The following is a 13,751-nucleotide window of genomic DNA, read 5'->3' as shown; positions in this document are numbered from 1 at the left end:
GCGCCACCAGGGAATTCTTCTCCCCTCCATCCAGGAAAGGTACATGCTGTTATTGGGGAAACAACCGCACAAGGAGTGGACAGCTGAGTTAAGCAGGCTGGTCTGGGCAGAGATGTGGTTTGACGAGAGCTACAGTGCCCTCCGCTGGTATGTAGCCCAAGTGTGCTTGTGGACAGCAGACGGCAGCCTGACAGAAGGCTTTATCTATGGCAGCCTGGGCAGGGCCGTTTTTTCAATTGGGCACGCTGGGCAGTTGCCTGGGGGCCCCATTTGCATGGAGGGCCTCACCAAAGGCCGATCCTCGGCGCCAAGGCCGCCATCAGGGGGGTACAGCCCATACAACTGACTGTAAGGGGCCCAGGCATCTCTAGGGGCCCGAGCAGGAACCGCTGCTTTGGCTACTTTCCTGCATATCCTCTGTGGACCTGCGCGGCAATGAAGCTCTCTGTGACAGGTGTCGGCTGCTTATCACAGCAGGACACATCACCTATCCGATGGAGCCAGTCTCCTCCATTCTGACCAGGGGCGGAATGAGGGCCCAGAGTAAGTGGATGGGGGGAGTACACTTGTCACTGTGGGGACAGCAGCTTCTAAATACATACACTGTGCCGGCGGTGTTTGTATTTAGAACCTCCAAAGCAGCTCTTCTCTCCCTCCTTCTCCTGCACTGTGAGATCTCTGACTCCACCCCCTCCCTCCCCCTTCCTCCAATCACCAGTGCGGTGTGCTGAGGGGGCAGGGCTCACTGTAATTACTGCTGGCCGGGGAATGTCTGCTCACACCACAGGGAGGAGGTGAGTAAAGTCTCCTTGGAAGAAAAGCTGCAAAAGTTTCTGTAGGATTTGCCTTGTAGGTATTGTGATCAGTGATAAGAAGAGGAGGAGAATGAAGAGACATCCCAGTGTGACAGATATCTCCCAAACTGGCACACAGCCCTATCTATATAACATCCCCCAATCACTCTGTACAGATAAAGTGAAGGTCATTTATGACCATTCATCTAACTCTGTGTTTATGTGGTGAGTTTACACTTCTGATGGTACATACTCAGAGCTTGGATAACACAGGGTTACATGAATTGTCATAAATACATTTCACATTATCTGGACATACATAGAGTGCTAGGGGTTGGATTATATAGATATTTACATCTTATAACAGGAGGATGTTTTCTTTACATACCAATTCTGTATTATGTATTGTTGTATATATTGGTAGATGAGCAAAATAGTTTTTTTTTAAATGATAAACATCACTATCTGACAACATCTCAGCCCCCTACTCAAACCATCAAAGCTGCCACTGTGCCCACCAAACACAGCCACTGTGCCCATCAAAGCTGCCACTGTGTCCATCAAACGCTGCCACTATGCCATCAAACGCTGCCACTGTGCCCATCAAACGCTGCCACTGTGCCCATCAAACGCAGCCACTGTGCCATTAAACGCAGCCACTGTGCCCATCAAAGCTGCCACTGTGCCCATCAAAGCTGCCACTGTGCCCATCAAAGCTGCCACTGTGCCCATCAAACACTGCCACTGTGTCCATCAAACGCAGCCACTGTGCCATTAAACACAGCCACTGTGCTAATCAAATGCAGCCACTGTGCCCATCAAACACTGCCACTGTGCCCATCAAACACTGCCACCGTGCCCATCAAATGCAGCCACTGTGCCATCAAACGTAGCCACTGTGCCCATCAAACAAAGCCACTGTGCCCATCAAACGCAGCCACTGTGTTTGATGGGCACAGTGGCTGCGTTTGATGAGCCATAAGAGCATCGGCCATAAGAGCTCCATAGCTGCGGGTGGAGGTGGGCAAAGCACATTGTCACCCGCAGCTATGGAGCTCTTATGGCCGATGCAGCAAGTGCTGACTCACCTTGATGAACCTGTTTCTGCACAAGACAAGCTTAGATGGAAGAATGTGTCTGTCCAACAGATAAGGCAGTTCCGGGTGCCCGGGGCCAGGGTGAGAAGGTGGTGGTTCTTATTCCCCAGCGAAAGTTAGAGATGCAGGGAGGGGAAGAATCCATGCCCCCTACCCAGGAGCAGGCCATACGGAGGAAGCTTTCCTCCCTCCCCAACAGTCAGCCAGAGCGGAGACAACTGTCTTCCCTCCCAAGCAAAGTTCCAGTGCACCTAAGCTAGTGCTGTCTAGATTCTTGGGTGCTATTCAATATTTAGCTATAATAACTGGTTCTTGGGGCCAGACTGGAGGAAGCTATATATCTTGATGGAAACACCCAAGCTGGGTGCTGGATGGTTCTGTCACACGTAAAGTTTTTTTTTTTTTTTAAAGTCTTTTTATTGATTTTCAAAGAGAAAAAAACAAAGAGAGAACAAACACTCAAACATACATTGGTCTTATATGTAGGAGTCACGCTATCACATCATACGTAAATATCTGGTATGAAATACATATTATGATAGTGGTTATACCAGCACAATTCGTTGGGTCACTAGATGATGCTATGCATATTTGTACATGGTATGGTACCATATTATAGATTCATTGTGTACACCTGGCACCCGCTTGGGGGTTATTTCGTGATTGGGATCTACTGAGAGGTCTCTGAAGCAGTGGAGGGATCTGCCAGCCATTTAGACCAGACTTTGCTGTATTTGTTGGGGCAGCCTCTGTTGTCATATGTGTCTTTATACAGAGGTAAGCTATTGTTAATTAATTGTTTCCACAGAGAGAGAGGAGGGGGGGTTGATTTGCGCCAGCTAAGGGCGATGGCTTTACGGGCATAGAACAGGAGCAATCCCACCAGTGTGCATCCTGCCACCGTAGGAATTAGTTGTTCAGTCAGGCCTAGTATGCAGATTGACATTGGTGGTTGTAGTGGCACAGAGGTGACTTGTGTGATAAAGTCTAATATCTCCCGCCAATTGCCGGGCAGGTCCAGGAGATGTGGGTGAAGTCCCCAGGAGTCCCACCACATCTCCAACATTCGGGAGGGGAGTCGGGGTTCATTTTGTGTAGTCTATGAGGAGTGAAATATGCCCGATGGACTATTTTAAATTGGATCAGGCGATCTCTCAGAGAGACCAGGGAGCTAAATGGGAAATCCCATATCCCATCCCAGTCATCACTGTCAAAATCGGGGACGTCACGGGACCATTTAGATCTTAGCTTTTCCAGTGTCGGGAGGGAGGTGATAGTCAGGTGTGAATATAATTGAGAAGTGGTTTTTTTTGTACAATCCGACCTAAGAAGGTCTTCCAGGGAAGATTGGACTAGTTGAGATGGGGAGGTGGAGAATTGGCGGCCGAAGGCATGGGAGAGTTGAAGGAATCTGAAAAAATAGGATTGCGGTATGTTAAAATCGGAGTTCAGTTTGGAGAGCAGTACTAGGGATTGATTGGAAACAATCTGTGTCACTGTTTTTATGTTAAATTTAGTCCAGGCATGGGGTTCGGGCAGTTTATAGATGTGCTTCAGGGTTGGATTTAGCCAAAGGGGAGCATTGGGTGAGATTGCCTGTTGAGGGTATTTTTCAATTTTGAGACCTGCCCCCCATGCACGCAGCGTGGTGCGCATGGAGGGTGTCAGTGGATAGGGGGCCCGAGGGCCTTGAAAAAGCAAAAATTTGAGCGCCTCTAGGGATCCCAACACTGCCGCCTCGACCTGGGTAGCTGGGTTGGAGATGTACGCCAAGCAGCTGTTACTAGCTTGGCGGCTAGATAGTACTTGTGTAGATCTGGACATGCCAAGCCACCCTGGGAGGTCAGGCATATCAGTATGGTCCAGCTGTATCTGGTGGATTGGGATCCCCATATGAAAGAGGCGAGGAGGCGATTTAGACGTATGAAAAAAGATTTAGGAATCCACTGTGGAGAGTGGCGAAATAAGTATGTGAATTTGGGGAGTATTTTCATTTTAAACAAATTTATGTGTCCCAATATTGAAAGAGGCAACGATTCCCATGACTTTAGCCATTTCCGAGTCTCCTGAACTACCGGGAACAAATTTAGGGGTAAGTAGTCAGAAGCCCGCCTGGAGACCACCACCCCTAGGTATTTAAAATTCTCGACCCATTGAAGAGAGTTGTCAGTGGGAACTGTGTCACGGGCCGCAGGGTCGATGGGGAACAGAAGAGATTTTGTCCAGTTAACTCTGAGGCCCGTGACAGAGGAAAAGGAGTTGAGGACCTGCAGGGCTCCCTCAAGTGATGGACCCGCGTCATTGAGGAAGAGTAGGAGGTCGTCTGCGTACAGGGCGACCCTCTCCTCCAGCCAGCCAACCCGCAGCCCCCTAACGTGAGGAGAGGTGCGAAGGGCCTCTGCAAGTGGCTCCATCGCAATGGCAAATAAGGCTGGAGAGAGAGGGCAGCCCTGCCGCGTGCCCCTGGACAGATGGAAGGACGGTGACAGGCCCTCTCCCAGCTTAATGGCCAAGGTGGGGTCACGGTAAAGGACCTTCATCCATTCAATGAAGAGCAGGGGGAACCCAATCCTGCGGAGGACCTCCCAGAGAAAAGGCCACTCGACCGTGTCGAAGGCCTTTTCAATGTCTAGGGAGGCCACCACCCTAGATCCCTCATTGAGATGTTGCATGTGTATGTTGGTGGTCACACGTAGAGTTTAGCTTTAAAGAAAAAAAAACATGAAATACCATTGCATAGGTCCCCTAATGTTTTTGTATTGAGTAAACCATTGTTTATTTCTTGTTTTCACTTTTAAACCAAGGTGACCCAAGCAAAATATTTCCAGTACTAAATGATGTGGCCACTGAGTGTGTACTGTAATATACTGCAGTACTATGAGCCAGTGGCGGCCGATGCTCACTATTTTGGGGGGGGGGCACAACCAACACTTACAGTATCCCCCCCCCCGCGTGGGAGACGGACGGTGGGTCATCCAAAACAGCAACCCCCCCACAGGAGACCAGACGGCGGTGATCATGTAAACCCCCCCCCAGCAGCGGTCACCCGAGAGGCTGCCTTACCTAGAGGAGGCATGGAGGCAGGGAAACGGAAGAGCTGGGCCGCTCCAGTAAACACACAGGAGACATTCTCCTTCCGGCCGAATAGATAAAGGAAGTGTGTCCTGAGACACGATTGGCCAGGGAGTCCTGAGATTCCCTGGCCACTAGGGGCTTCCTGATTGGCTGGGAGGAGAATGAGGAAGAATAGCGAATATTCATTAGCTAGTGTCACAGACCTGGGTGGACTTGTATCGCACTGCTTTCCCCGCCCAGAGCTCCCACCTTATTTTGAAGCCTATTGGCTCTAATCAGGTGCTTCAAGAAAACACCCACCCTGCATTGGAATCCATGCACCCGGTATCCTGAAAGGGGCCAGACGCATGGATAGGGGGTGACGGCAGTGATGGATAGGTGAGGCGTCGCCGGTGCGCCCTTAATGGATGGGCCATCGCTGCTATGAGTTATGTATACTGGACTGTAGCTGATAGCTGCTGTGGAACTTCTTCTTTTGTTGCTGCAGTATTATCCTTCTGCAGTGTGGACAGGGTTAAACTGATTATGCATTAATGCAGAAGTGCAGCAGCCATCTTTAAGGAGGCCACTTTGCAAAGATCATATGGATGGGGCCTACTCGCCCTGCATGTGGGGGTACCTCTTCTCATGTATTCGCTCAACAATGCCCAGGACCAGGCGGGGCCACATTCATGTTTGAGTCAACATTATGGCAGTACCACAGTTACAGACGAGCCATATGCTGTGTGAAGTATTTTTTCCCATATCACTACACACCTTACTTTATGAATGTTGCATTTAGGAGGGACACTGCTGAGGCCATGCCTTCTCCACCAGTCCAGCTGGTATGTAGCCCAAGTGTGCTTGTGGACAGCAGTTGACAGCCCGACAGAAGGCTTTGGCTACGGCAGCCTGGGGACGGGAGGCTGTCCAAGTAACATGACTTTGGGTGCGATCTGGAGTGGCGTTTGGAGGAAATCATGGAATACAGAGACCGGAGGCTGAATGTCTTGGAAGTGCTCTAGGCACAAGAAGATTTGGAGTTTCTAGTCATTCAGGAATGGGAACTGACTGACTTTTCTTGTTTCTTGGTTCCATGAAATAGTTTTGCTCCAGTGGGGTAGCCTTAATTCCTCTTATATTAGGGAACAATCCAATGTCCCTTTGGATTACAAAGACTGTTTGAGAGAGCACTCCCACCACTTGTAAGGAAGGAAAAGAGGGACTGTCTCGGCAGGATTGAAAGAGAGAGATCACAGCACCTTCTATCCCTGTCTGACTTAAACTTGACTTTTACTGATCCAGAGCACATGTCTGGAGACCCAGAAGAGGGTACCCTGATTCTTGTACTGCTATCACTAAATATTGGGAGGTGGTTGTCCGCGTTATTCATCTGATCTTGGGAATTGCATTTTCTCCCTCCTTACGTGTCTGCCTACTGGGTTTGGTGGAAAATTTGTCCCCCCACAGTGGTTGAACGCACACTCTTGGGGCTGCTATTATTTTATGCCATGAAGGCCATTACCCTTACTTGGAAAAAGCTTAATCCTCCAACAGGCGACTTCTGGAAACAGCTGATCAATGCTGCATTGCCATTATATAAAGAAGACACCTATAGCAATAGGGGTTGCCCTACAAAGTTTGCCAAGGTGTGGTCCAAATTGTTTTGAGTGACTCTACAGCTCAGCTGTCAGATGCTTCTGTGTAACTAATATAGATTTATAATCAATGTCAGCTGGTTGGGGGGGGGGGGGAGTTTTCTTGAGGTTTTTCCTCTGGGGCGAAATAATAAGAATGTTTGTTCTCATGATAATAGCGTGAGCCACATACACATGGCTTATGTTATAGTTTTTATGTTTTGTATTGTACAGGCAGCAGACTGCCACAGCCACTTTTGGTTTGGCCCCTGCGTGGGCTTTATTCTGTATCACCTTTTGAAAAGTTCAATAAACAGAACTAAAAAATAAAAAAATATTAATTAAAAACTTGACAGAGCTATTTTCCATTGTATCCAAAGCCAATTAAAAAAAAAGAATTTGAATTTACATACACTGTACTATATGTAGGTGTACAGCTAGTTTAACAACTGTCTGTTACCTTATATTCTTTTTTTCAAGTGAACACTTTAATCATCTCTGTGTTTATACTGCAGTCTTGGCGCAATGAGCTTATCTCCTGGGACTCTGATGATTTTTGCGGAATTACAAACATTTTCCTTCCCAGCAGCAGTTTCTTTTGGAAGCCAGATCTTTATGTTTATGAAATGTAAGTAAAGCAGCTTTATTAAAATCCTTTGGAAAAATGGACATTGTCCCTGTGTGTGCCAATTAAAGCATGTCTTTATCCAAGGTTTAGCTTTAGAAGGAGTGGGGAAGGGGTAGAATGTTTGTCAGTTAGCAGTATAGTCAGTGTTTATCTGGCGCTTAAGATGGAGTAATCCTTAGGGGTATAGTCTGGCTGTAATAGCTGGATGGTGATGTATCCATAGAAAGGGGTATTAAGGGTTAAAAAGGAAGGCAGGCATCCTTCATAGTGTGTCCAGAACTCTGCAAGACATGTAAGGAAAAAACAGGGAGGGGGAGGCGCCGACCTGAGTGTAGTATTAAAATGATGACTTTAATAGGATAAGATTAAAAACACTTACAAGATGATAGAAGATGCATACTCGTCAAAGTAAAGGGCAGTTCTGGCATTCCACATGGCTCTGTGGGTCCCACCACTGTTCCGGATAGCCGAGAAGCATTGAGCAGCTGGCTGGAATGGATCACAGTTTTTCTCCAGGAGCAAAGGAACCAAGCAGCTCCACATAGACCAGCATGGACCGTGAAACAGGAAGTGATGTCACCAACATCTGATTGGGCTCAACACTTCCTGTTCCACGGTCCATGCTGGTCTGTGTGGAGCTGCTTGGTTCCTTTGCTCCTAGAGAAACATTGTGATCCATTCCAGCCAGCTGCTCAATCCTTTCCAGCTATCCGAAACAGCGGTGGGACCCACAGAGCCATGTCGAATGCCAGGACTGCACTTTACATTGACGGGCATGCATCCTCTATCATCTTGTAAGTGTTTTTAATCCTATCCTATTAAAGTCATCGTTTTAATACTACACTCATTTTGGCGCCTCCCCCTCCCTGTTTTTTCCTTAGAATGTCTGTCAGGTTTTACTTATTTCTATGAACCCATTGAGAGGATTTCCCCTGATTTCCTCTACTCCAACATGGACACAGGCAGTAATAAAAACTCTTTGTATTAGATAAGAAGGATAGTACCCTGCTCAGTGTTTTATTTCTGTCTCCAGCCCAAGTAGAGATTTTCTCTACCAGTCTATGCTGTCATTGGTACAGGAAGTGAGGGCAAATCTCCTCAGCTATAAAACCTTACTGAGGTTCTAACCCTTCCCATTCTGTCCAAAACTAAAAAAGCTTAGGCTGGAGTTGCATGTTAAAATCAATTAATCAATCATTCAGTCCATTAATCAGTCTTTGGAGCCATAATGCATTTTCCTTATACTGGGATATCACTGGAATAACAGTGGATATACCAATAACCAGGCAGCTTTTATTTCCAGATAAATCAGACATTGTGCATTTGAATATAATCCTCCATAGCTGTTTTGTCACTTCTGTGCATACATTTGTTTTTTACTGTGTGCTGTACATGTATTTTCCAAGGTCAGTTCACATTATTAACATATTATATTGCTGATTTGTATACTTGTGTGCTCCTCTTTTACATAATATGTTTGGGAGAGAACGCAATAGAACCCTTGCAATGTAAAAGTGAAGTGCATTAAAAAAATGCAGAACCACATAGCACATGCCATTCCTTTCTGTGGGGTAAAAGACACTTAAACAAAACCCAATATTTCATAAGATTGAGTGGTATTTCAGACATGCAGTACCTCCTGCGCGAATTGGAACCATTTACATATAACGTGTTTCCATGGCTACTGTTATATCTACTAAGCAAACATATTTTGAGGCATGTTTTCCTGTGCTGTGTTCAGGGGTCATCTAAAACCTCCAATTACATAGAACCAGTGATTGGATTCTACTGATTCCATGTCATAGATGCGTGTAATGTGGCAGCCCCATATTACTTACAGACCCTGTCACTAGACCGTTCAACATAAGATTATATGTTCATTTAACATAATTTAGATATGTTTTTTTATCTACAGAAGCCTCCCTTGTGTAGACATCCAAAAGCCCTGAGAGTGCTGCTGCTGGGCATCATCATTGGATGTGAAAGCAACCGCCCAAGCAGATTTAGAGCTATCACTTATAATTTTTTTCCAATTTTTCCTCCCCTATGTAAGGAGGTGAGGGGCAGAGGAGTTAGGACAGCACAGCACAGATAGTATTTAACCTCAATTACTTCAAGACCGGACACTTTCACTCATTTCCTGCCCAGGCCATTTTTCAGTTTTCACAACTGATACACTTTGAATTGCAATAATTCAGGCGTGCAGCACTATACCAAAATTAAATTTTTATATTTTTTTTAAACAGATAGAGCTTTCTATTGGTGGTATTTAATCACCACTGGTCTTTTATATTTTTTTACTATATAAAAGATAAAATACTGAACATTTTGGGAAAAAAGCACAACATTTGTCTTATTTTTTGTTAGGTTATTTATTTGCAAAATGTTATTTCTTCATAAGTATAGGCCAATTCTGCAACATTTCTTTGGTAAAAATAACCCAAATTAGTATTTATTATTTAGTCTGTGTGAAAGTTATACAGTCTACAAACGAATTATCTCATTTCTTGAGGCTCTAAAATGCCAGGACAGTACAAATACCCCCAAAATGACTGCTTTTTAGAAAGTAGACAGTCCAAGGTACTTATTAAAAGGCATGGTGAGTTTTTTGAAGTTGTAATTTTGTTGTCACATTTTTTTAAAAAAGGAAGAAATTAAATAAAATGTTTTATTTTATTAATTTTTTTTCACAAAGTTGTCATTTTCTCAAACACAGCAAATACACCCCAAAACACATTCTGCTACTCCTCCCAAGTATGGGTATACAACATTTGTGATATTTTTTTTACAGCCTAGATGCAGAGAGGGCCCCAAAGTCCAAGAATCACCTTCAGGGACACAAATTACACATCTAATTTCCTGACTACCTATCACATTTATTGAGGCCCTGGAGCACCAGGACAGTGGAAACACCCACATTATGACCCAATTTTGGAAAGCAAACACTGCAAGGTATTTTCTAAAAGGTGTAGTAAGCCTTTTAAAAATGTCAGTTTATGCCATAACTTTTTGGAAAATGCATTGTCATGAATGCCAGCCCTTGTTATTTACTGTTCATGTGATTGCTGTGATTGACACAGCATTCACATGGTACCAGGGCAAATCACAGCAGCCCGGTAGCCTGATCTGTGATCCGCTGTGTCCTTGGAGCAGTCACAGATCATGCCACTGTGTGCCCCCATGGGCTTGATTCTGGGAGGACGTACTGTTACATCCTCCCCCAGACCAATGCTTGTCTTGCCCGGCGATGTATATACAGTAACAGTGCGTGAAGCAGTTCAACACTCCCAGAAGAGAAGGGTATGACATTGCAGAAGAGAGGGAGCTGTGCTAGGGAACTGACCAGTAAAACATAGTAGCAAGTTAAAGGGGTTGTAAACCCCCCTGTTTTTTCACCTTAATGCATCCTATTAGTAAATTAACCCCAAGGTGACCTTCTCCCAGTGTAGTTGCTACACAAACCAACAGATCATGAGGGAAATAAAAATGCAAAAATCAGTTATAGTTTCTGTCTTGGTTAACCAATGCCAGACAACTCATATGTGTCTAAAATGAATAAACAAATTAGATCAGTCGAGCATGCATGTTTATAGATCTGCCAGCCTAAAGACGACCCAGAGAACATAAAGATCACACCTGCCCCCTAAATTGCTCCATCCATGAGACCTAAAAATAACGACATTGCCAAAAATTACAATCGGCAAATATCCCCAAGATGTATGGACAGTTTCCCCCAAGATCAGATAGATGAGGCTGTCTGCTACAATCAATAACTATCTACCTATAGACACGAGCACAGTTTCCCATTCCAACCATATATTAATAATTAGGAGGTAATCATTTTATTGTGTATGGGTACTTGTACAGACATACCTCTGTTTTAGAATAGTGGGCTTTGTGGCAAAATGTATGGAATAAAAACACCAGTGATAACCCAAGTAACTGATCCTATGTTGTATCATATAGGACTGAAAGTGATAAGAATACTCCAGTGATTTCATATTTAAACCTGGACAATAATGGAACCATCAGCAGTTCTTTCCCTTTAAGGGTCATCAGCACCTGCAATATGGATTTGTACAAGTTCCCTTTTGACACTCAGACCTGTACGCTGACCTTTAGATCATATCTTTACTCAGGTATGTAGGAAACATTTCAAGAACAGTGTCATATGCTGTTATCAGTGGAGATCTATATTACTTCATCTGGATCTACTGATCCATTTGAATGCAATTCTCACAAAATGTAACCTCTGCTTAGGTATTTTTTAATCAGAAAAACAGATATTCAGCAAAAAACTTTTCTATGGTGCTAATTGCCAAAGGGCTATGCAGGTATATTATTGCTATTAATGGTATTAAAGTATTAGAGAGAGGAAAAACTGAGCTATTAATACATACTGCAGCAATGTAAGGAAAGCTTTAGTAAATAATGTCATACTAATTAGGTGAATAATTTCTTTTTAATAAATCCTAATACTGAAGAACATGTATGAATTAAAGATTTAACCTTTAGTTTAGGAAGGGAATCTTTGTAGCAAAGCTAGCCATACATATGACAATCTTATTGTATAGTCTCGATTGAAAGTGTAAAATTTCAGGAAATTTTGAAGTCATGGGAAAAAATTTTTCTGAAAAAAATTGAAATTTTCAGAAAAATTTAAAAAATTTCAATGTGGAGTAGTTTTACAAATTAAAAGTCTGGGAATGTGAAATACAGTATATATAAAAGTATTATGCATGAAATAAAAGTACAGTTTATTGAGTAAACTTGCTTTTTAAAATTTTATTTTTTATTACAAATGGAATAACAAGGACTGTATATGTTAAGAACCTATACATGAGAACTGGTAACCACCCACTTTACCTCATAATAATGTAAAAGCTTCCTGCCAACATGCATTTTAACTTATTGACAATGCTGATCCAGAAGCATATAATGCTCTTGCAGAAGCTTGATAAATGTTCTCCTGATTTTCAGCTGTATCTCTAAATGAGGGGATTGTATATGCAACACTTCCTTACATGAAGATACTGCTGGCGAAGAAACATTTTGTGATCCAGAAGCAGCAGAAATAATGTTTCTGGAATGAGAACTCTGGGTAGAAAAGCTACTGACACTTTCATTATGGTCCTCATCATGTAGCCTCCCTGACGGTTTTCCCGAGTGTGGCTCGGGGTTAAATTTCAGTCCCATTAGCGGTAACCCCGAGCCACACTCGGGATTACATTGCAGGATCCTGGTGTGGCTTTACTTACCTTGTCCCCAGGATCCTGCGATGTCCCCCGCTGTGTCTGCGGGCTCTGTCCTCTGCCCGAAGCCTCTCCATGCCAGGCTCCGTTCCCTGCAAGCGTCGCGACGCACGGGGGCGGAGCCTGGCGGCAAATTCAAAAAAATGTAAAAACCATAATACATACAGTACTGTTGAGAAGTTGAGAAGTTGAGAACAGTGATAGGAGTAATTTAAAGGTTAAATAAGATAAGAAACTAATTTGACAGAAAAATGTACCCTCTTACCTGTCAAATAAGGCATTTGAGGACAGAAATTATCATCTACTGTATCCCAACAATCACCCAACTACAGGAGCTCATAAGCAAACTAAACTGGAGCTGTTCCCTGCAGTGCCCCCTAGTGGCAAAAATGCATATTTTTCTTGTTTGAGAACTGCATTGAGAAGTTCGGTGTTACTTGGCCTGAATTACAGGATTTGCTTATCTCCAACTGAGGGAACTTGCAATAATTTAAGACTTTACATAAAGTCTCAGAAATCTTTCATTAAAGTCTTCATGTTATATACGGTAGTTTGAATACCATGTCATAGATATATTGCTTATCATTGTAAAACAACATATTCCACACGGAAAAAAAAAAATTGGCTTTGAAACAACAGAAAAAAAAATTTCCCCAATGTTTTTTTTTCCATCCCATCTCTCAATCTTCTTTATATTTAGTAGCACAAATGTGAGGGCCTGCCTAACAATTCCTTTAGTTCATATCCAGTGAAGAATGCCCTTGCACTACAAAGTTGGTAGAGCTAGAAGAGACTAACAATTAGATTGTACAAGTAAATGTCTTATACAGAATTCTACCTCTTTAACTCCTGCTGCCATATACTGAACAGAAGAACAACTCAGTTGGGCACATTCAGTGCATATATGGGAGGAGGATGCCAATTCAGAGGGAAGATGGATAGACTCCAGATGGTAGACTCCAAAGGCAACATTTTAGAAGAAGCAGCTAAATATTAAAGAAGAAATTGGAGAGAAATTGATCTTTTCGATGACATAAGAACAGTGTACACCAGAGATAATTTTCAGAAATATAATATTTTATAAGTTAGCTATCTAATGATAGTTGTTCCTTAAAGCCCATATTCAGGCAAAGGTTTATTTGCAATACTCATCTTCACTCCATAGATGTGCAGCACAGTACATCATTTCGCAGAAAACTATCCTCAGTCATTGAAATTAGAAGACTGAGGACAACTGTGAATGCAGGACGTCATGTTCTCTTCCCTGGAGGGAGCATCACCAGGGCATC

The 13,751-nt window shown here is 43.6% G+C and overlaps 2 protein-coding genes across 2 annotated transcripts in view; one reads left to right on the top strand and one right to left on the bottom strand.

Moving 5' to 3' along the window:
• The window catches only part of LOC141112528 (inactive hydroxysteroid dehydrogenase-like protein 1), a 465,623-nt gene that overhangs the window by 64,814 nt on the left and 387,058 nt on the right, over positions 1–13,751 (bottom strand). The gene's annotated exons all lie outside the window — the stretch shown is intronic.
• The window catches only part of LOC141112526 (5-hydroxytryptamine receptor 3A-like), a 39,479-nt gene that overhangs the window by 19,606 nt on the left and 6,122 nt on the right, over positions 1–13,751 (top strand). The window contains exons 4-5 of the mRNA XM_073605439.1: positions 7,098–7,210; positions 11,177–11,349. Coding sequence (XP_073461540.1) covers positions 7,098–7,210; positions 11,177–11,349 — 286 coding nt within the window. The remainder of the gene's footprint in view (positions 1–7,097; positions 7,211–11,176; positions 11,350–13,751) is intronic.

The sequence above is a fragment of the Aquarana catesbeiana genome, linkage group LG11, assembly GCF_042186555.1.
Source record: "Aquarana catesbeiana isolate 2022-GZ linkage group LG11, ASM4218655v1, whole genome shotgun sequence".
Lineage (NCBI taxonomy): Eukaryota > Metazoa > Chordata > Amphibia > Anura > Ranidae > Aquarana > Aquarana catesbeiana.
Note: the sequence above shows the minus strand (reverse complement) of the source record. Positions and strands in the feature narration are given on the sequence as shown.